Source organism: Adiantum capillus-veneris, chromosome 9 (assembly GCF_014529385.1).
Source record: "Adiantum capillus-veneris isolate H3 chromosome 9, ASM1452938v2, whole genome shotgun sequence".
Classification (NCBI taxonomy): Eukaryota; Viridiplantae; Streptophyta; class Polypodiopsida; order Polypodiales; family Pteridaceae; genus Adiantum; species Adiantum capillus-veneris.
In genome coordinates this window covers 93,569,554-93,593,305 of record NC_140939.1, presented here as the reverse complement: position 1 = coordinate 93,593,305, position 23,752 = coordinate 93,569,554, and the positions used below count along the sequence as shown (strand labels likewise).

General features: G+C 39.8%; 1 protein-coding gene and 1 pseudogene across 1 annotated transcript in view; one reads left to right on the top strand and one right to left on the bottom strand.

Annotated features, from left to right (window-relative positions):
- Positions 1-3,562, top strand: part of LOC147450822 (uncharacterized) — a 40,377-nt gene extending 36,815 nt beyond the window's left edge. Inside the window, exons 2-5 of the mRNA XM_086520815.1 lie at positions 2,331-2,386; positions 2,581-2,703; positions 2,834-2,938; positions 3,015-3,562. Coding sequence (XP_086376941.1) covers positions 2,331-2,386; positions 2,581-2,703; positions 2,834-2,938; positions 3,015-3,035 — 305 coding nt within the window. The 3' untranslated portion in view covers positions 3,036-3,562. The remainder of the gene's footprint in view (positions 1-2,330; positions 2,387-2,580; positions 2,704-2,833; positions 2,939-3,014) is intronic.
- A 3,116-nt stretch (positions 3,563-6,678) lies between these two features.
- On the bottom strand, positions 6,679-7,696 carry LOC147450821 (putative carboxylesterase 13; annotated as a pseudogene).
- Between the last annotated feature and the right edge of the window lie 16,056 nt (positions 7,697-23,752).

Genomic DNA, 23,752 nt, shown 5'->3' with positions numbered 1-23,752 from the left:
ACTTAGTGGCACATACCCTAGTCGAGTACTCGGTCATGAATGCCGCGACGCTGGACAAGTTCCCCCGCGCAAGCCATGTCCTACATGTAAGTCTTTCTTGTCTGATGGTGGTAAAGTTTGAGATTTATTGATCCTCTCCTTGTGCAAGAGGATCCTTCAGTCTAAGGGGCAACAGCTCCCTCGACCTTCCCTTCTCAATTGGAAGCCTTAATACTCGTAGAAGATTCAGAAGATTCTGGTTATAACCAACATGCACATAACCCCTTCTTTGGCCGTGTTCCAGGTAGAAAAATTCGCCTTGTCACCGCCCTTGCAGAATAAAGTCTTTGTCTCTAAACAGATACCAGATGCAATGGTGAATGATAATTCTGCAAACTTGAAGATACCAATCCTTACCTTCAGTTGTGCAAAGGATAAATCAGATGCAGACTCTTGCAGCATAACTTCAGTCGTTGCAATTGAATCTTTGGACACAACTTGCTCCATCGATAAACCTTTACAGATGGATATACCTCCAAATACTACTATGTTTCAGTCTACGACATCCCTTCAAGAGGATTTTATTGCTCCATACAAAACAATGGAATACCTTACAGATTTCCAACTAGTGGTCATCATTCAACACTTGAAGCAGATAAAGATTCAATCTTTTCTTGGACAAAGCTCGAAGTTACAAATGACTTTGACAAAGGCACTAATCAAGTTGTAGATGTGATACATATACTTTCGACAAAGTTGAGACAAGTTGTAGATATGGTCAGTTTTCAGTTTGGAAAAATAGTTATGTTCAATAATAGTGCCATGACGTGGGACTTAACTGAAAGAGATTTGGATGCAGAAGCACCACAAAAATACATTTCCTTCTCCCGGAGTTTCTACAACTACCTTGGGTTTTATTTTAAATGGGAGGGAATGTCACAATTGTGACATATTCTTTATGTTGGTTACCTTCTTGCTTGATTCTTTTGCAAATACAAAGATGCACCAGTTCCGAGACCCAAAGGATGCGTCTCTTCGTCCAAGAGTCGCACCCCTTCGGCGAATAGCCATGCCTCTTCAGTGAATGGCTTCACCTTTACGCCGGAGGGTTACGACTCTACAGCGGAGGGACACGACTATTGGCTTAGAGTCATGTTTTTTGACCTATGGTCATGTCTCTTCATCGTGTCTCTTCGGTTTCTATATAAGAATGCCCTTGTAACACATTTCAATCGATGAATGAATGAATCAAACACAGAGTCTTCTGAGTCTTGTCTCTGAGTCAAGTTCAAGTTTCTTAAGTCTTAATCATGAATTTAAGTACTTAATTAAGGATTAGTAATCCTTACAATGTGGGGTAAATAATGGGGGAGAGAGGCTGGCTCTAGGGCTTACTACAAGCAAGAAGCCATGACATTACCCCTTTATTGAAATCATAGCCGTAGGCAACTATGTTTACTCAAAGTTCCGTTCAAGTAAACTTCTCTTATTTGTTTTGTCCTTCGTTGTTGGTTACATCAATTTTAAGTGACTGTTGTTTTGTTTTTATTTTTTCTAAAACAGGAAAAAATAAATATCAAATTAGTCTTTGGGCCTCTTTTATGTCTTGATGAAGGTATAACTACACAACAAGGCCATAGTCGCAATGGAATGGAATTGTTATTAGAAACGGAAAGCTCTTTGGAGGAATAGAAATGGAAAATTTGAATACTGGGGAAGAAGATTCAGAATATGAATCAATATACAAATCTATCATACTTATATGCTCCATATACTTGGTATAATAAAGAAGGAACCTGAGACCATCCCATTAGTGGCCATGATAATGCATGCATGTCTTCTACGCAAATTAGATCACAAAATCTCCTATCGATACTTTGGGGCTGTTTTGGGGCGGATATGGAAATAGCTCTTTCTATGGAACACATTCTCCGGTTCCATGCCTGGAATGGTGCTCCCTTCTGAAACTGAACAGGGCAGATGTCAGCAACTCAAACTTAGGGGATAGCGCCATCTATGCCCCTGCTGTAAATCATCCTTGGATAGTGATGGGGTAATTACAAGCTTCTAAAAAAGATAGAATCTTTTGAATGTGGTTGCTATGCTGCCTTGGTACGAATTGAATAGATAGTATTTTAAAACATGTGGGGGCATCAGGGGTTTACAAAGGCAGAACACAGGCTGGAGCTTTTACTGCCTTTGGTGGAAACAACTGAACAGCAGCCCCTTCATTTGTTAAATAACTTTCATTGAGGGTTGCAAGTAATGTAATGAGGAAGCAATGCAGGGTGCTTTGAATTCTTAAATTTTTGAAGCCATACTAATGTATTGTTATCACTTGTCCGATGCAGGCGCCAGGGATGAGTCCTGTGAGGAAACAGCTATTCAGAATGTTCGATATTTACCTGTAGGTACATCCACAATGGTGTGTGTGTTGATATCTACAAAAAGCTCACCGGCAGCCAACTATTTTTATTTAGAGTTTTAATCTGATGAGGTAGACACTGTAGTGTCCTCTCTCTAGGCGTACTCATTGAAAAGCTCTTTCATAAAATTTTTGGATATTAGAGTGGGCTCTATGGCTGACATCTTTGTCCATAGGTCTCCATAGCTCTCCAAAGAAAAGATGCAGCCAAAAGGGCTTTGGAAGACATAGAGCCAACCATCCAGAGTTCGATTGACAAATTGGTCGATCAAGATTCTTTGCCTGGACTTCTTACAGAGGTCTGGTCTTCTTATCTCAACAGTACGATTTCGACGATCTTGTTTAGGAGTGAAGTACCAACCGTATACGAAGTTTGTCAGTGGAAAATTTTGAGCCCAAGTGTAAAAAAAACTATTCACTTGTATGCAGGGTCCAAATTCAATGGAGCAAGGATCAGTGGCGGTTGCAAGGCAGGTTGTTAGGGACTTGAATTTCTCTGTGGGAGCAGACATGTCAATGGATATGGAAATGCAGGTTGGTTTTACCCTCCTGCTTTGCAAGCCACTTTTACTAACTGATTCTCTTATGCTTTTGGCATGATGAAATGCAGGGTCAGAAGCTTCATTCCTGACTTGGTGGCTCCCAATGATTACAAGCGACTTAGTAGTACATACAACAGAAAAAAATGTGTCAACCCGACCAAGAAACCGTTTCTGACAAGTCCTTCTGAGCATTTCCTTGTCATTCAACAAGGTTCAAGATGGATAATGTCTGCGTAAATATGTACGAAACAGGAGGGCATGTGGCATTTTGTAGTACAATATGCTAGCTGCAATGCCCTTTGAACAAGCTGCTCAGAGAGTAGCGGTGTCTAAGCTGCAAAGCAAATAGAGAGTTACCCATAGGAAAGATCAATACCCAATTCAGCCTTTCGATTTTTGTCAAAGACATGCTACCTTTGACTCAGCATCATCTTGTGTGCTGTGCGCTCACAATGCACTTTGCTTAATGCAGTGTCTTGCACATGCTTCAAATTAGGAAGTTTTGGATGGAGATGTCATCAATGTTGGGAAAATTCAATGTTCAATACCTTGCTTTTGATATGCAGGGTAGTGTAAGAATCATATCATCACAAGTTAAAGTGGTCTCTATTGGGCATCGGTGTTCTGCCACGGCCAATGACAGGTGCAAGAAACTTGGGCACAAAGAAAACCACTATGAGATTTAGCTGGCGTAGATTGGGAAACAGGTTTCAATTCTTGTATGCAGGTCTACATACTATGCAAGGCTTGATCTAAGCTATGCAAATTTTGTAGGGGTTTACGAGAAAGGAAATGAGAAAAGGCATCAACAAGGGAGAACCATTTCATTTTAAGTAAAGCTCTCAATAGAGGTGCATTGTTGATAAAAAAGATTGCTTGTGGTCAGCATTGGCTAAAAACTGGCTAAAATTGCAAAATGCTGGTTAGATTTTGACCTTGCCTGGAAGAAAAGTGGCAAAAATTTACTAGTAGCAGCATAAATGCGGACAATTGTTTCAAATTTTGACTTGGAAACAGAAAGAGTTTTAGAGTGTGCACTTGTTCTTCGGTTAGGAAAATGGTATTTTTGCAAACCAGGCTTGTGGTATTATAATTCTTTTTATGGAATAAGGAGAGAATGAACAAGGCCCAGGAATTAGCAAAGAGGAAATTGGATTATTGGCAGAACATATAGGATTGAAAGAGAGAATCATAGAAAGGTGACTGTAATTGGCTCTTCATGGAATCTCTCACCCTCTCCTTCACTTGTGTTTTGTTCCATGTAACCTACGCAACGACATTTAAGGGGAGGGAGTTCACGCATGCAAGAAAGAAAGAAATAGAAGATGACAAAATAAGTACTTCTGATTTTACATTCCACTTCATGTATTCTGTCATGGAAGGCATACATCAAAAGCAAAAAAGGAAAACTAGATTCTTAGAACCCTGATGGCTCAAAAGGGAAAATGTTATCACAAAAATAGCCATATCTGAAAGGAAAAGAGGGTTGGTTTATGTTGGTTTAGCACGTGGACTTCGAGAGCGAGGCGAAGAGAAGAGAAGAAAAAGAAGAAAAAGAAGAGATTTTTAACGTCGTGGGAAACTATCCCGAGAGAGAGAGAGAGAGAGAGTACTTTTGGTCACCGCATATCGAAACCTTTTTTCAAATTCAATCTAAGCACTTGCTTTGTTGATTTAGTTTTTTTGACAGGTTTATGAAGGCAACTAATCACAATTTGGGGCTTACTTCATCTAATGTGACAGTGGCCAAAGCTTAGAAACTCTAGGTGCATCTTGGACCCCACTCGGTTCTCCAAGGCAATGGCCTTACTTTGTAAGATGGCACGACAAAGTTGAAGGCCTTGCCAAGGACTTTAGGGTAGTTAATTTCTCTCCTTGAGCTACTTGCAAAACATGAGAGAAAGAAGAGAAGAAGATTAAGAAGATTGGTTTAACATCATAGGAAACTATCCACAGAGAGAGAGAGAGAGAGAGAGAGAGAGAGAGAGAGAGAGAGAGACTATGTAGACGAATCTCATCAGCTTGTCGGTACCTCTAATTGCAAAAGCACGGTTACTCCCCCGACTCAACCATGTTCGAAAGGGCAATGAGCAACGAGATAGAAAGCGAGCCTAGAGAGAGAGAGAGAGAGAGAGAGAGAGAGTGCCTTTGCTCTTCCACCTAAGCTTAAGATTTACCAGCCCATCCATCTAACTCTTTACCAATCACGGTGCGTTAAGTTTTTTTTAAAGATGGTCCACAAAAAATATCTCCTGTTTTCAGCCAGGAAAAAGATAAGGCATCTTTAGGCCATTGCCCTTTGGGCTGCCAAAAAGGGACATTGGCTCTATAATAATGAATTAATAAAATATTGAATACTTGAGCCTCTCATAGCATGCAGTTCTCCCTAACTTAGAATGCTAATGTTTGCAACATAAACTGACACATCCTTCACTAATCACAACAAAAAGTTAGTCCTCCTGATAGTTTTCCTACAACTTACCGGTACCAACCCACTCGAAGGGTTGTTTTTGTGAAGAATGCTTTCAATGAAATATAGTGCACTGCCCTTCAACCAATTGATGAAGTCTTATATAAGGCCATCAACTATTGATTACCGCACCGTTGTACTATTTGTTCATCTAGAGGTTGTGTGGATGTATCTGTAGGACAGACTAGGCTATATACATAGGTTTCTTCAAGGCTTTCCAAGTGATACCTTCTTGGGGAAGTGTGAGGCCGAAGCGCACCTCTGTCAATTACATCAGAGAAATCTGAATTCACCTACCATGTTTCAACATGCACATCCAAAGCTGATAGGATGAATACAGGCTCCTTATAGAAAGCTACCCACCGGGTAGTGTTCCCGTGGATAGTAAAGCTCCAAGGATTCTATAAAAAATAGGAAGGGTCAAAAGTAAGCTACAGCTTATAAATATTCTTTTTAACCGCGTAAATTCCTGATTAGATTCCCACCTTGCCTGGAAGAAAACTGCCAAAATTTTACAAGATTTAGTATACATACTGACAAATGATTCAAATTTTGGCCTAAAGACAAGAGTTTTAAGTGTGCCCTAATTTTCTTGGGTCAATAAAAATGTTTCTGACAAACCCTACCATTCTAATCTCGAATTGGGCTTTGCATAACTCTGGAAATATTTGGTGCGTAGACCATATGAGTTCTTGCTATTGCCTCCGATAACTTTGATGTAGTGTTTACAAGCAAGCCGATGACAGAGGGCATTTTTTTCTTCCACATCGTTTCGAGTCCCATAGAAGGCCATCAATTAGTGAACACTGCACACTGCATCATTGTACCACTGTTCCTCTGGAGCTTTGCGTGGATGCTACCGCCCTGACATTCAATTGAGAAGGAATCATTCATCTAATCGAACTTTGATCCGCCCTAATCATTCAAATGAATAATGAGACAAAGAAGGTTTAGCGCCTTAATGACGAATCAATGACAACTGTGACATGAGGTACTTACCTCTTGTAGTGGAGGTTAAAAGTCCCAACAGATAATTACCATTTAAATAAGGTACTCAAACCTTCAATAGGTCACATAAAAGATTGCAAATACTCCAAATAACAGCATTGTGCTGCTGATCGATGTTGATTTTAAATATACCCTTAAATGAAACACCACACTAGCAAATCAATACCAGCTGTGTTCGTAAATCTATCATAATCAAGTTGGTAGATGTACATTGTGATAGAGACATGGATCCGTCTGCAACTTGGGGTACCTGATCAGCTAGGTGCTTCAGTGATGAAGGCCGAAATTCTCTCAAAGACAGTTCTAGCCTGCTCTGAGTCAGTTCTAGTTCTAGGCTGCACGGTGAAAAACACATGGCCAACACCGTGAGACATCACCACTTCTACGACACAACCTGCATATCTGAGTGCCTGTATGTACTTGAAGAGCATCCATGTCGGCTAAAGCGACTAGTGTCCTAGGAAGCACAAATCCTCCTTCCATGGAAGAAAATCCAGAGAGAGGGTTTATGCATGGATGATCCTTATTCTCGTCGGCAGGTGCCGCTAATCCCAAACATGTATCGACAAGACCCCAATTCAACATTGCATCTTGCGGACATTCCATCTTCTCTCCTGTCCTCTTCTCGTGCGTAAACCCCGGATGTATGAGAATGAGCCCTTCAATATGCAATGCTGGCTCCCACACAACAGGCGACAAGGGCTTGTTCATCCCCTGCATCACAACATGATGTGCGATGTTCCCGCCCGCACTTTCCCCAACAACGAAGCACTTTGAGAAGTCTGCGCGTGCCAGCCAGTCATCCATGAGATTCTCCTTGTCCTCAATCTGAAGGAGGGCTTGCGTATGTAGCCAGCGCAGAGTAAAGAACCCATCTTCGAATGCGGCAGGGAGGCGATGTTCAGGGGCAAGTCGGTAGCTAACGGACACCCAAATGGAGGAAGAGCGCTTGGCCATATGCTCGCAGAAGCCATGGTTCCATGCAGGGCCGCCAAAGAGAAAGCCACCGCCATGGAAGTAGAGGACAAGGGGAAGCTTATGGGGAGGAGGGGGTGAGGCAGGGAGAAAGAGGCGAGCCCAAAGGCCAAGGCCGGTGTCGAGGGTTAGGTCCTTGGAGGCAACACCGTCGGGGCCGGGCTCGGGAGATGGCGGAGGCAGGGGGCCTGGTGGGCACCGCTGCACAGACCCATCTCTGTAGAGGAAGAAGAAAGGGGGGACTGATGCAGCCAGCTCCTTTTCCTGCTTCTGCTCCTCTTCCTGCTCAACCGCCATTCTTTGGGAAGCACCTGCGCCTGAAAGCTCAGTGTGTCTAAGGTGTTGGGCAACGTGTCAATGGTGTGCTCTTTTTGGCCCGCCCAAAGGGCAAAGGCTATAGAGATCACTTCTTTTTTTGCTGACTAAAATAGGAAAAAGGTTAAGTTGTATTTTTAAGCATTTTTTGACATGTCAAAAATGTTGATTGATTGAAATAAGATAGTGGGTACTCATTGAAATGAATTGTGTAAATCTAATGATGGTCATGTCTTGAGTTTTGAAATATCAAATGAACTCTAATATATCAAGGAAAAGATTTTGGGTTGCCCAATGCCTTTGGAAGCATGAAACATTGACAACCATATATGTTAAATGATAAAGCCTTAGAGGCTCCACAAATCCCAAGAGTCACCTTTTCATTTTGAAATTTGTGTTACTCACCTTTTCATTTTGAGAATTTGGTTCACCCTTTGAAACTTGAGGTAATAGACTAAAGTTGTCATTTTTGTTAGTTAAAACTTGATCGAAGGAATTTATCATTTGGGGCTTTAACCTTTAAAGATTTTTTATTTTTATTTTTAAAGATTTTAAAGCTAAGTTAGAACTTAAAGATGTAGAACTTTTAAAGTAAGGTCTTGGATGAGCCAATGAGGACCTAGAGTTTTTTTTTTAATTAGAAGGTAAAACTTTGAAGTAAAGAAAGTGAAAATGTTACATGGATCCACAAGTAGGGGGAGGGTCACCCCAAGACGCTAGAGTTTTAGGACTTAGAACTTTAAAGCTTTTGAAGTGGGATTTACAACTTACGGATCTATAGTTTTAAATTTGTAAAAAAGGTTCTAGAGCTTAAAAATGTAGAGTTTTCAAAGTGGGGTGTAGAGCATAGGGATCTAAAGCTTAGGGTGTAGAGCTTAAGGGTGCTTTTTTAATTCTATTCTACGTGCACGCTTTATGTTTTTTTTTAAAAAAGCTTAGAGATGTAGTGATTTTAAAGTGGGATCTACCCTCAGATCAAGGCCTAAAATTGACGCCTACTTTTTTTTGTCAAGGGCTATTTTGCCTATCAAAACAATATCAAAATTGCCTGTCATTTTTTGTATTTATATCTTTAAGTTAACGTTATATATGGCCAATTTTATAAGTTGATTGCATTACACAAAGCATATGAAAGGGGGCTTGAAAAATTGGATGTCAAAAAGAAATTTTTATCATGCCTGGCAGGCCTTGTGATTTTATCACTTGTTTTTTTAGAATTACCTACAACTTTGAAATTGCTGGCGGGGATAGCCAACCCATCATATGGACTGAAATTGCAGGCAAGGATAGCCAACCCATCATATGGACTAGGGGAACAGCCCCTGAGGGCTACCTGTCATACAAGCTCTTAAGGGGGTTTGAACCTAAGACCTTAGACACAAGGGGCTCTTGCTCTACTAACTTAGTTAGCACTTGTTGACATACTTTTGGTGGGATATGTCTCAACGATTTTGGAAAAAATCGTTTATACATTGAATGTAGAAGAGGTGCCTTTATTTTAGAGCATCCAGACTCAAGCGGCCCAAGAAATCTCGTAGGTGGTGGGCGACGAGACGACGAGCAGGGAGAGAAAGTGGCATGCGACGAGACAGGTAGCAGGCTAAGGCACTACAAGATGCACAGGAGTCAGTGGGCCAGGACCGAGCACGAAGCCTAGGAGGAAGCGACATTGCCACATGCAGATGGGAAAAATATAGTTTTTTTTAAAATTTAAAGTATGCTCTACAAGCACAAATTGCTTGCGTGTGTAAGGTCTCTACTTTCAAATTGAACACAAGTTCTATTACGCATTTGTATTTTTTTGAACCATCACTCTTTATTTAAGATATTCGAGTTCAAATTATGAATCGTAGGTTGAGAAAACCTAAAAATTAAAATTTACGCTACAAAATTCTGACATGTTTAGCTATATGAATCACTAACTAACTTATTGCAAGACTTATTTATTGATTGTAGAATTTTCTTTTACTACTGTAAAGTTAATATAAAACTGTAAAGTTTAACTTAAAAATGTAAAGTAAATTATCATTAAAGAAATAAATAAAATAATTATAAAGACAAGAGAATACACAAGGATGACAAATGAAGGCACATGGATCACATAAGAGGGAACAAAGTGGGACACACTGTCACATGAAAAAGGAGAGGCTACCCTTGACTAATCTTAATGAGGGGGGGCTTGTGTGGCCTTATCTTTTGATGATAATGACAAAGTGGTCAAGCTCATGGGTACCATAAGGGTACCAAAAACGCGGGTATGATTTTTTTGGGGGGGGGGGGGGGGGGGGGGAATATATATGTATATATATATATTAAATTTTATTTTTTTTTGGGAAAAAAAAGTTGGACGTTTTTTTTTTCTGGTATAAATAGAGCATCCATGCTCACACTTTAGACATAGAGATTGCCTCTATATCGCTCACGAAGTGCTGTCACTTCTCTTAGAGAGAAGGCGTCCACAAACCACTAAGAGAGCAAAAACTCTAGTGAACTAAAAAGGTGTGTATTAATTGAGCATTCAATTAGTTTTAAGAAGGATATGTGTGTATGTGTGCTATCTCCTACTCTAATCTCTCTAATAGATTAGTAAGATTCAATTAGATATGTGTGTGTGTGTGTGTGTGCTATCTTTTACTCTAATCTCTCTAATAGATTAGTAAGATTCAATTAGATATATGTGTGTGTGTGTGCTATATATTACTCTAATCTCTAATAGATTAGTATGATTCAATTAGCTTTAAAAAGGTTATGTGTGTGTGTGTGTGTGCTATCTCTTACTCTAATCTCTCTAATAGATTAGTAAGATTCAATTAGTTTTAAGAAGAATATGTGTGTATGTGTGCTATCTCTTATTCTAATCTCTCTAATAGATTAGTAAGATTCAATTAGTTATGTGTGTGTGTGTGCTATCTATTACTCTAATCTTCTAATAGATCAGTAAGATTCAATTAGCTTTAAGAAGGATATGTGTATGTGTGTGTGTGTTATCTTTTACTCTAATCTCTCTAATAGATTGGTGAGATTCAACTAGCTTTAGAAAAGTACGTGTGTGTGTTCTCTTTTACTCTAATCTTTCTAATAGATTAGTAAGATTCAATTAGCTTTAAGAAAGATATGTGTGTGTGTGTGCTATCCTTTACTCTAATCTCTCTAATAGATTGGTGAGATTCAATTAGCTTTAGAAAAGTATGTGTGTGTGTTCTCTTTTACTCTAATCTTTCTAATGGATAGTAAGATTCAATTAACTTTAGAAAAGATGTGTGTGTATGTTTTCTCTTACTCTAATCTCTCTAAGTATATCTACTCTCTCTAGTTAGAACATCTTCACTATTAACTTATATATTGTTAATTGAAAGTTAATACATAAGAGAACTCATCATATTCTTATTATACATGATGAAATTCTCATTCAACAATGTTATTGTCAATTAGGTTAAATAAAATTTTGAATAATACTAAAAATTGATTTAGTTGAAGTATAGAATTGAAGTTAGAATTGGATTAGAAATGTCACACATAAAAGTAATGCATTCCTACACTTTCACTCGTAATTTACACACCTAATTTTTTATTAATTAAGATTATCAAATATTTGATGTATAGAAATTAGATGTAGAACAACAACACTAAGTGTGAATTCGAGTTGACGAGGGTTCAAATTACAGACTCTTTTTGGAAACAAGAGATTACTAGGGAAATTGACCAATTTAAAGTTCTAAGTGTCGTACAAAAAAATGGCTCCAAAGCATGTTCGAACCCAAGGCGCTAATGACCATGAAGCCGGTACAAGTAATGGGGGAACTCCTGCGGAACATGCTATGTCTCCACCAATCGGACCAATCGGAGCTATGGTACATGTTAGTATTGCAGTTTCAAGTTATGCATCATTGCATATGCGAGACCATAGGAATATATTATTTACCTTATGAAAAGAAAACACGGACCGAAACCACGGGGCTTAACCCCAAGAAACTCATCATATGTTTGACAAGTAGGAAAGATTGTCTGTTTAAACTGGTTGCTATAAGAAAGAATGTTTGTCCAAAACCTTCGGTATGGTTTCTCTCAAGTCTCTCTACTTATTAGTGCTGGTATTATGTGGCAGTTGCCGAGGCGTGAGATGATGCCCAGGATGGCACCACTGATGCTGTGGGGGGAGTACACCCAGATTAGCCCAGCTGGATACTGCAGTTTTGTTTTGCCGTGGCGTGAGGATGACGCCCAGATTGACACCGTTGTTTCTGTGACGGGAGTACATCTAGATTAGCACAACGAATACTTGTCGAGCGGTATGGGACGCTCATGAGGACAAGGGTTTTTATAAATAATGTATATACCGATCGGACATAATAGCGCCAGTAGAGATTCTTGAGTGAACCTAATCCAAGGGTTGTTGGTTTAAAATTGGACGACTTCTTGTTTGACAATTGTTTGTAATACTGTTTGAAGGGCTGTTTTAACGAACCAGTATCATAAATAAAGTAAAGGAACATGTATGTTTAAACTGTGTGGTAGTAATTAGATAACAAAAGAAGGGTGAGTGTGGTGTGGAAAGTGGGAGAATGATATCCCGACGGTATCATTCTATGGACGGGTGGACCCAATGAGTCGGGTAACTTTCCAACGCTAGAATTTTTTTTTTATTAGTCATAAATCTTAAAAGAGACAAAACTTGGCGGTTGTGCTTCTGAAACATGGGCAAAAAAGCGCACAGGTTGGTCACTCTAAGATTTATACTTTTAGGTATAATTGATTATAGATAGTTTTTAGATAGGGTTATGGTGGTCACGCTCCGCCATAGCGAGATAGGACCAATCCTTCACTAACGGTTCATGCTCGTGGCTATGTAGTAGCTAAGGCAATGTCTGTTGGTTTTTCTTTCTCAGGATTGGAGACCTATCAAAGGTACTCCGCTCCTCTCGAAAAGGGGCTGGGACCTCACACTGGTATCAGAGCCTAGGTTAAAGCTTGGGGAGATTTTTAGATTGATGTTTGGATATTGAAGGATGCGAATGTTTGAAATAATAGAAGAACCTAGAAAAATTGTTTTGAGTTTTTATATGGTATTGAAGATTGAACTATCCTGGTACAGGAAAATGTTCATTCAGCCTACCAGAAATTCCAGGTGTTCACCATCATGTTTGAAAATGCATGCCAATCACCAAATTATCAGTTTCGAAAAAGGGTGATGATGATTTTGGATAGGGTGTTTGCACCACCTATTCCAAGGGTGCATAGAGGATGGGGTATCAACTAGAGTCCATCTGGAGGAATCTATACCATCGATGCTGACAAGATATGGTGCATGGATACCAATCTCAAGAAACTTCGTTGGGCAGAGGAGTTAAAAGTAATCGAAGTTTATCTTTTCCTTGGTACTAAGAATCCGAATGCTACCATTACCTTGGGAGGAGAAAAGATATCTCAGACTCAATGGGTCTATAACCAAGTTACAAAAGTTATCCATGGTGGTAGGATTCGACCCATATGTGTATCTCGTAGCTTTCAAGGGTCAAAAGAAACTTATTATTTTGATCCTTTAGCTTATCCTTTTGTAGTCACTAAACTCAAAATATAGAGACATTACAATCCTTGTACCTAAAGACTACCAACCTTGGTAGCAAATAATATGTGTATAAATAAAGTTTGGATTAATATTATCTTTTGTTTGTATTATTGTCTGATCAAGTCTTGCCTTAAAGTGGATTAAAATTAGAGTATCCAATAAAGTTTCACTTAATCTATATTGCACAGAGTGCGGTGTACACATCTCTTCAAGAGAAAAAGCTACTTCTCAAACAAGCTAAACTTCCCTCTTTCAAAGGGGAAGGAGCCCTAGTTGAGCGCGATGCTGAAGTGTGGCTTGAAGAGATGGAGGATTATTTTGCTGCTGCTGGTACTATTCCCGATAACCAGGCAATGTTGGCTATGTTTCGTCTCACGGGGGATGCCAAGCTTTGGTGGAAACAACACTGCAAAGATAATCAAGTAGCTCAAAACACTCAAACTTGGGAAGACATTAAGTATGCTGTCAAAGGATGTTATCTTCCACCCGCACACGAATCCCTTAAGATGAATTCTTCAACTTACGTCAGTTTCATCTTACAATGGAAGAATACTACTCCAAATTTGTAACTCTTAGGTGCTATGCTCCGCCAATGACCGCAGATCAACAAGTAGCCCGTTTCTGCCAAGGGCTAAATGCTCCTTTAAATACACGTCTAGAAGCCATGAGGCCTGTAAATTTGCAAGATGCTCTTTTAAGAGCTAAACCCTTAGCTAAAGAGATGTCAAACTCTCAAAGGGTACGAAATGGAAATTTAAGGAATGCTGGAAGGAGAGGACGGTCTATGATGTGGAACCAAAGGCAAGTTCACCCAGTTCACCAAACTCATCCAATAGTTGCAGCTTCAGCAAATGGAGCTCAAAATGCAGATCTTAGATGCTATGAATACAACGAGCTAGGACATTTCAGGAATGTATATCCTAGGCGAGTCTCCGCAACAAATACACCTACTCGAGCTAGAGGATGAGGGCAAATAATAAATCGTGGAGGAAGAAAAGGAGGACGAGGTCGAGGGCGCGGAATGGCTGCCAGAGTCAATGCTATCATAGGAGAACCAACATTGGGAGAAGAACAAGAGGAAAGAGCAACTCTACATGCTGCAATTGATAACCCAAGAGCAAGACAACAATATGCTGTCATTCAAACACCTGCAAATCACCAAGGTGAAAAATTTGAGCTTCTTATTGATTGTGGTAGTACTCATTCTTTCTTGTCACCTAAATGTTTAAGGAGGTTAGGACTTAATCAACATCCTACAAGAAAGATGAGAGTTGAATTAGCCAATGGAAAGGAGGTGTTATCTCAGTACACTCTAGGCAAAATAGATTTCAAGTTGGGAGAATACTCTACTTCTGCTACTTTTCGAACCTTACCCATAGGAATCTATGATGGAATTCTTGGAATGGATTGGTTATCCAGTCATAATGCCAATATCCATTGTGCCCAAGGAAGTGTTACTTTTGTGGACAACCTAGGTCAAGAAGTCACTATTCAAGGCCAGAATGGACGACCAAAAGCTTACTTGGTCAAAGCTAATCGTCTTTTGAAAGGGTTACGCAAGGGTCAACAAATTTTTGTAGTCAAGCTAAACAAAGTAAAAAAATCTTCTTCCAACCCTGAACCAATGTGGTTAGAAGAATTTTCGGATGTTTTCCCTGCTGAACTTTTTGAACTACCACCACCTAGGGAGGTAGACCATGAAATCAAAATTTTTCCAGGTAGTAAACCAATCTCAAGAGCGCCGTACAAGATGTCACTTCCAGAGGCTATAGAACTCAAGGAGCAGCTCAAACAGTTGATTGAGCAAAGGTTTATCTGACCTAGTACATCTCCATGGGGTGCACCTGTTCTCTTCCAAAAGAAAAAGGATGGCTCTCTTTGACTTTGCATAGATTATAGGGGCTTAAATCAGGTTACCATCAAGAATAAATATCCAATTCCTCGTATTGATGAGATGCTGGACAGATTACATGGAGCCAAAATATTCACAAAGATCGATCTTCGATCTGGCTATCATCAAATTCGAATCCAGGAGGCTGATATCTCCAAAACAGCTTTCAACACTCGTTATGGTCATTACGAATTTACAGTGATGGCTTTCGGACTTACGAATGCTCCTGCAACTTTCAATCGTCTGATGCACGATATCTTTAGAGAATTCTTGGATGATTTTTTCCTAGTATTCTTTGACGATATCTTAATTTATTCCAAATCAGAGGAAGAGCATGAAGGACATGTTAGGAAAGTGTTAGAGCTTTTACGCCGAAATAAGCTGTAGGCAAAGAAGAGTAAATGTACCTTCTATACCCCTAAGGTCTGTTACTTAGGGTTTATCATTTCACCTGAAGGAGTCTCTGTTGACCCTGACAAAGTCAAAGATATTGTGGAATGGCCTCAACCCACTTCACAAACCAAAGTCAGAGGGTTCTTATGTATCACAGGGTGGTACAGGATCTTTGTAAAGGACTATGCTCTTAAAGCTGCACCACTAACCGACTTGCTAAAGAAAGGAGCAACGATACTTTGGGAAGAAAAACATGAATCTTTCTTCAAACAGCTTAAGGAGTATCTTGCTTGAGAACCTCTCTTAAAACTTCCAGATTTCACCCAAGAATTCGAGGTGATCACAGATGCTAGTAACCTTGCATTAGGAGGAGTCCTTACTCAAGAAGGAAGGCCTGTAGCTTATACTTCTCGGAAGCTTAGGATTCATGAAGTGAATTATGCTACACATGATTTAGAATTGCTAGCAGTTATTCATGCTCTCAAACTATGGAGACATTATCTATTGGGACGCAAATTCCAATTGGTAACAGATCACAAGAGCCTTAAGTGGATTTTTATCCAACCTAACCTTAACATGAGACAGAGGAGATGGATAGAGCTCATGCACGAATATGATTTTGATATTAAATTTAGACCAGGTAAGGATAATGTTGTGGCAGATGCCCTAAGCCGTAAAGCTTTTCTGGGGGCAATTTCCATGGCTAACAACCCTATTTTAGACAAGGTCTCCTATGCTGCTACCAGAGATGCAGATTACCAGATGCTTGCTAGTATCCTACGTGAAGAGAGGGTATCATCAAATCAGCCTAAACCTCTACATTATTCCTTAGAAGATAGGAAAATTTACTATAGGAATCGATTATGCATACCTAAAGATTCTACCCTAAGGAATGCTATCCTATATGAAGCACATGATGGCCCAACTTTAGGACATCCAAGTTATGCCAAAACCATCAATGCAATTCGCAGAAGTTACTATTGGCAAGGTATGAAGGGTGATGTCCTTCGCTATGTCAAGCAGTGTTTGTCTTGTCAAAGGATTAAGGCAGAGAGACTAAAGATGCCAGGTAAATTACATCCTTTAGATATTCCCCAAATGAAATGGGAATGTATTAGCATGGACTTTATCACCGGGTTTCCTTCTGTCCAAGCTGGCTATGATTCAATCATGGTCATAGTCGACTTGCTTACTAAAGTGGCTCACTTAATCCCAGTCAAGACAACCTTTACAGCTTCAGATATTGCTCGTCTGTTTGTGAAGGAGGTTTTCAGAATTCATGGTTTACCCAAGAGGATTGTCAGTGATCGTGATGCCAAGTTTACTTCAAAGTTTTGGGTATCATTGTTTCAAGCTATTGGAACCCACTTATGTTTTAGTACTGCTTATCATCCTCAAACTGATGGCCAAACTGAAAGAGTTAATCAAGTAATTGAAGACATCCTCAGAGCCTACTGCAATAGATAACCTCGCAAGTGGATTCAATACCTACCCTTGGTAGAGTATGCATACAATTCCTCTACTCATAGAAGTATTGGAATGAAACCTTTTAATGCTCTTTATGGTCAAGAATGTTTATCACCTCTTAACTTTTCTGACCCCACTATAAGGGTAGAAGCCTCAAAGAAAATGCTTAAAGAAATGGAAGCTCAAACCAAAGCTATTCGAAGGGATATTCAAGCGGCTCAAGATCGACAAAAGAAATACGCCGACTTACAAAGATCTGATCGGATTTTCAAAGAAGGTGACAAAGTTTTCTTACGAGTAAAGCCCAAAAAGAGCAATCTGTCTCTCGGAAGGTATAAGAAGCTTAGCTACCGATATTGTGGACCTTACGAAATAATCAAGGTTGTAAGTGATCAAGCTTATAGACTAAAACTCCCTTCTCATCTCAAAGTGCATGATGTATTTCATGTAAGTCTGTTAAAACCTTATGTATATAACCCTGACCATGTCCTTGATGATGAGCAAATCATTTTACCTGCTCAAGATGTTCTACAACTCCAACCTGATACTATCCTAGAAACTCGAGAGAGAAAGCTTAGGAATAGATCCATCAAAGAACATCTTATCTTATGGAAGGATTTCCCTATAAAAGATGCTACTTGGGAAGATGAGACATCCCTTCTTAAGGATTACCCTTCACTGTTCTTGAGATGAGGACATCTCAAATTCTAAGTTGGGGAGATTGTAAGGTCTCTACTTTCAAATTGAACACAAGTTCTATTACGCATTTGTATTTTTTTGAACCATCACTCCTTATTTAAGATATTCGAGTTCAAATTATGAATCGTAGGTTGAGAAAACCTAGAAATTAAAATTTACGCTACAAAATTCTGACATGTTTAGCTATATGAATCACTAACTAACTTATTGCAAGACTTATTTACTGATTGTAGAAATTTCTTTTACTACTGTAAAGTTAATATAAGACTGTAAAGTTTAACTTAAAAATGTAAAGTAAATTATCATTAAGAAAATAAATAAAATAATTATAAAGACAAAAGAATACACAAGGATGACAAATGAAGGTACATGGATCACATAGGAGGGGACAAAGTGGGACACACTGTCACATGAAAAAGGAGAGGCTACTCTTGACTAATCTTAATAAGGGGGGGCTTGTGTGGCCTTATCTTTTGATGATAATAACAAAGTGGTCAAGCTCATGGGTACCAAAAACGCGGGTATGATTTTTGGGGGAATATATATATATATAATTTTAATTTTATTTTTTTTTTTGGGAAAAAAAAGTTGGACGTTTTCTTTTCTGCTATAAATAGAGCATCCATGCTCACACTTTAGACATAGAGATTGCCTTTATAGCGCTCACGAAGTGCTGCCACTTCTCTTAGAGAGAAGACGTCCACAAACCACTAAGAGAGCAAAAACTCTAGTGGACTAATAAGGTGTGTATTAATTGAGCATTCAATTAGTTTTAAGAAGGATATGTGTATGTGTGCTATCTCCTACTCTAATCTCTCTAATAGATTAGTAAGATTCAATTAGATATGTGTGTGTGTGTGTGTGTGCTATCTTTTACTCTAATCTCTCTAATAGATTAGTAAGATTCAATTAGATATGTGTGTGTGTGTGCTATCTATTACTCTAATCTCTAATAGATTAGTAAGATTCAATTAGCTTTAAGAAGGTTATGTGTGTGTGTGTGTGTGCTATCTCTTACTCTAATCTCTCTAATAGATTAGTAAGATTCAATTATTTTTAAGAAGGATATGTGTGTATGTGTGCTATCTCTTATTCTAATCTCTCTAATAGATTAGTAAGATTCAATTAGTTATGTATGTGTGTGTGCTATCTATTACTCTAATCTTCTAATAGATCAGTAAGATTCAATTAGCTTTAAGAAGGATATGTGTGTGTATGTGTGTGTGTGTGTGTGTTATCTTTTACTCTAATCTCTCTAATAGATTGATGAGATTCAATTAGCTTTAGAAAAGTATGTGTGTGTGTTCTCTTTTACTCTAATCTTTCTAATAGATTAGTAAGATTCAATTAGCTTTAAGAAGGATGTGTGTGTGTGTGTGTGTGTGTGTGTGTGTTATCTTTTACTCTAATCTCTCTAATAGATTGGTGAGATTCAATTAGCTTTAGAAAAGTATGTGCGTGTGTTCTCTTTTACTCTAATCTTTCTAATGGATAGTAAGATTCAATTAACTTTAGAAAAGATGTGTGTATATGTTTTCTCTTACTCTAATCTCTCTAAGTATACCTACTCTCTCTAGTTAGAACATCTTCACTACTAACTTATATATTGGTAATTGAAAGTTAATACATAAGAGAACTCATCATATTCTTATTATACATGATGAAATTCTCATTCACCAATGTTATTGTCAATTAGGTTAAATAGAATTTTGAATAATACTAAAAATTGATTTAGTTGAAGTATAGAATTGGATTAGAAATGTCACGCATAAAAGTAATGCATTCCTAAACTTTCACTCGTAATTTACACACTTAATTTTTTATTAATTAAGATTAGCAAATATTTGATGTATAGAAATTAGATGTAGAACAACAACACTAAGTGTGAATCCGAGTTGGCGAGGGTTCAAATTACAGACTCTTTTTGGAAACAAGAGATTACTAGGAAAATTGACCAATTTAAAGTTCTAAGTGTAGTACAAAAAAATGGCTCCAAAGCGTGTTCGAACCCAAGGCGCTAATGACCATGAAGCCTGTACAAGTAACGGGGGAACTCCTGCGGAACATGCTATGTCTCCACCAATCGGACCAATCGGAGCTATGGTACAGATTAGTATTGCAGTTTCAAGTTATGCATCATTGCATATGCGAGACCATAGGAATATATTATTTACCTTATGAAAAGAAAACATGGACCGAAACCACGGGGCTTAACCCCAAGAAACTCGTCATATGTTTGACAAGTAGAAAAGATTGTCTGGTTAAACTGGTTGCTATAGGAAAGAATGTTTGTCCAAAACCTTCGATATGGTTTCTCTCAAGTCTCTCTACTTATTAGCGCTGGTATTATGTGGCAGTTGCTGAGGCGTGAGATGACGTCCAGGATGGCACCACTGATGCTGTGGTGGGAGTACACCCAGATTAGCCCAGCTGGATACTGCAGTTTTGTTTTGCCGTGGCGTGAGGATGACGCCCAGATTGGCACCGTTGTTGCTGTGACGGGAGTACGTCCAGATTAGCACAACGAATACTTGTCGAGCGGTATGGGACGCTCATGAGGACAAGGGTTTTTATAAATAATGTATATACCGATCGGACATAATAGCGCTAGTAGAGATTCTTGAGTGAACCTAATCCAAGGGTTGTTGGTTTAAAATTGGACGAATTCTTGTTTGACAATTGTTTGTAATACTGTTTGAAGGGCTGTTTTAACGAACCAGTATCATAAATAAAGTAAAGGAACATGTATGTTTAAACTGTGTGGTAGTAATTAGATAACAAAAGAAGGGTGAGTGTGGTGTGGAAAGTGGGAGAATGATACCCCGACGGTATCATTCTATGGACGGGTGGACCCGATGAGTCGGGTAACTTTCCAACGCTAGAATGTTTTTATTATTAGTCATAAATCTTAAAAGAGACAAACCTTGGCGGCTGTGCTTCTGAAACATGGGCAAAAAAGCGCACAGGTTGGTCACTCTAAGATTTATACTTTTATGTATAATTGATTATAGATAGTTTTTAGATAGGGTTATGGTGGTCACGCTCCGCCATAGCGAGATAGGACCAATCCTTCACTAACGGTTCATGCCCGTGGCTACGTAGTAGCTAAGGCAATGTCTGTTGGTTTTTCTTTCTTAGGATTGGAGACCTATCAAAGGTACTCCGCTCCTCTCGAAAAGGGGCTGGGACCTCACAAGGTGCATGTTGGTTACAGTAGTGGAATTGAAGCCTTCATCTGGGTTGCGGGAGTTCGAAACCTGTAGGAATTTGGAGTTTTACTCCAACATGGCCAAGGAAGTGGAGGAATCCCCATAGATTCCGAGCAATAAAAGTTGAAACATGCGAGTATGAGTATGTGGAGGATGCGAGTGATTTGTGCCAATGTGGTAGTAAGAGGTCTGCCGCCTTCTTGTTAGCGAAAGACCTGCGAGGCCCTTCCTTTTCCCTTTGAACACAAAGCGAGGATCTCCTTCCATTCTTTCTATTGAATCCCCCCTCCACTTCTGGATCTCTTTTTCCTTCCATCTCGTTTCCCAACATGGGCTCTAAAAATCACTTTGCATGATTGTTCATTGTACTTCATGTTTTATTCATCCTTGTTGGCCTTTGATACTCATGACTTGTTCTTATGTTTTGCAGCTCAACATTCCTCCATGGACATGCTTTCTACCATGTCTCCGTGCTTTGCTTCAGCAGCACACGAGGACGTGCGCCAGATTAGGAGGGGGGATTGTTAGCAACGGTTAACACATGCTACACCAATTATGCACCAAGTTAGAGATGTGCTATTGTGCACAATATTTCCTATTCATTGCATAAGGCCTTGGGTTCATTTAGGGTTCCAAATTATATAAAGCTAAGTAAAAGGGATGAACTTTATCCCATAGTTGAAGGGCTTGAAGCCCAAAACTATAAAAGAGAGCTATGCTAATTGAGAAGTCATTCTTGGGTGAGCTCTCTTCTTTGTAGAGCGGATGGTCATGAGGCTCATAGACTTTCCATGCCCATGTTGCTCTTGATTTCTAATAATCAATTGCAGTTTCTTTCTTATTAGTCTTCTTTGTTTTGATTATGTGAAGTGAGATTGTATTAGTGTGATGTTAGATCTCTAATCCCTTTTCACACGATTGGCCATGCTGTGTGAGGGCTATGCCTTCCTTCTCTCTCTCTCTCTCTCTCTCTCTCTCTCTCTCTCTCTCTCTCTCTCTCTCTCTCTCTCTCTACAAGGTGTGTGCGGTTAGTGTGTGTGCATACGTAGTTGCATTGAGGGGATGGACCAGAATGGCCACACTAATGCGGAGTAGGTATGTTAATTGCATTCTTGTGTAGTTGTGATTAGAGTGATTGATGTGAGAGGTTAATTTCAATCACATGATTGTGTGCAAGTGATTAGTAAGTAGGAATGTGTGGTTGATTAGAGGAAGCCACTTCCCATGCTTTTCTCTATGATGGGTAGAAGGATCCCTTGAATCCTCTATTTCGATGCATGCTATGATGCTTGTGCCTCCCATCCGCGTATTGATAATTTTGTGTGGGTTGCGATTAGGTCATTGCTACAACGTCTCCCTACACCTTGCTCCAGTGATGTCTCAAAAAAAAAACTCATCGGATCACGCTTGCCGACAATGGGTGGATACTGTCGTTGTCTGATTACATTAATGACAGACAACTTGCATAGAAGACAAGCCCTAGCAACTTGCTCAACAACTTTTTGAAATCGTCGTTAATGGTCAATCTAACCAAGTACCTGTACCTCCTTCATCAAGGTTAGCAACAGACCGTGCCGATCGCCATGAGATTCTCAAGCACTACCATGCCCTAACCTTTGCCAGGCATGGGAAGAAGCCTTGCTTTGAAACGAGTTCTTTTCTCACTCAAGCCTTGCTTGAGGTTGAGTAGTTGTTGTGTATCGTGTGTTCAAAAACAAAAATATCATGCTTTTGGAAATGCTCATAGCTTGCTTGCACGGCAACATACATACCTCAGTAAATGCTCCTACCACCCGGTCTTACCGTCGTACTAATCGAAGGAAGAAGAAAACCGAGAAAACTTTGATGTTAGATGTCGTTGTCTTTTGCTCGCATGCCTTGCATGCGTTCGAAAATAGCTTTGCAATACTTTGCCGCATGACTAAGTGGCTGCTTGTAATGTTACCTTCCCGCGATCGTCGGTATCGTTGTTGATTTTGGCCTTTCTTTGGCCGATCTTAATTCATACCGAGGCTCTTTGCTTGCTTTCAATTTTTCCGCTACCCACTTGGCATGCCTTGCATGATTTGTGTGTTTGAGCCTCCATGGTTCTTGAACCGGCTTATCCTCGGTAGGCTCTATCCTTGTTAGTAACATCTCGCATGCCACATGATCATGCATGCCAAGCCGTCTCTCAAAAATTCGCACTTTGTAGCCCTTCTGCATCCGTAGTTGTGCACATGCCAAGGGGTGCTAACACTGTGACTGTCGGGTGTGTGCCCGGGGTGGGCATGCACCCTAGAACCTTTGAAGAGTGGCCACCCTTTGACCATGGGTGGCCCCCGAGTGGAAAACGGGGAAGAAAATAGCGATGGCGGCCTTGCTACAGAGCAGCGTGAGGAAAAAAACAGAGTTTGCTTGCATTGTGTTGCTCCCCTGGCCATACCGCAGGGTCGGGATTCACTCCCCTTGGCGTTGTGTACCTGATGAGCCCATCTGCGTATAATTTTGACCAGGTTAAACTTCGGGTCTCTCCCCGCTCCAAGAGCACTTGTGCGCGACCTTCACGGCTCCTCCTCAATTGCTCCTCCCTCCAAAAAAGCTTGCCCATGACTCGCCTCCCTCGAATTGATGGAGAGAGAGAGAGAGAGAGAGAGAGAGAGAGAGAGAGAGAGAGAGAGAGTTCATGCAAAACCTTTCTCCCTCCTTCATAGCCTCCCCCTCCCCTGAGCTCTGATACCAATGTAAGGAACCTTGGAACTGCCGTACTAGATCCTCCGTCCAACCTCCTTATATGGCCCTCTTGGCCTAGGATCCCTTCTCCACTGGCAGCC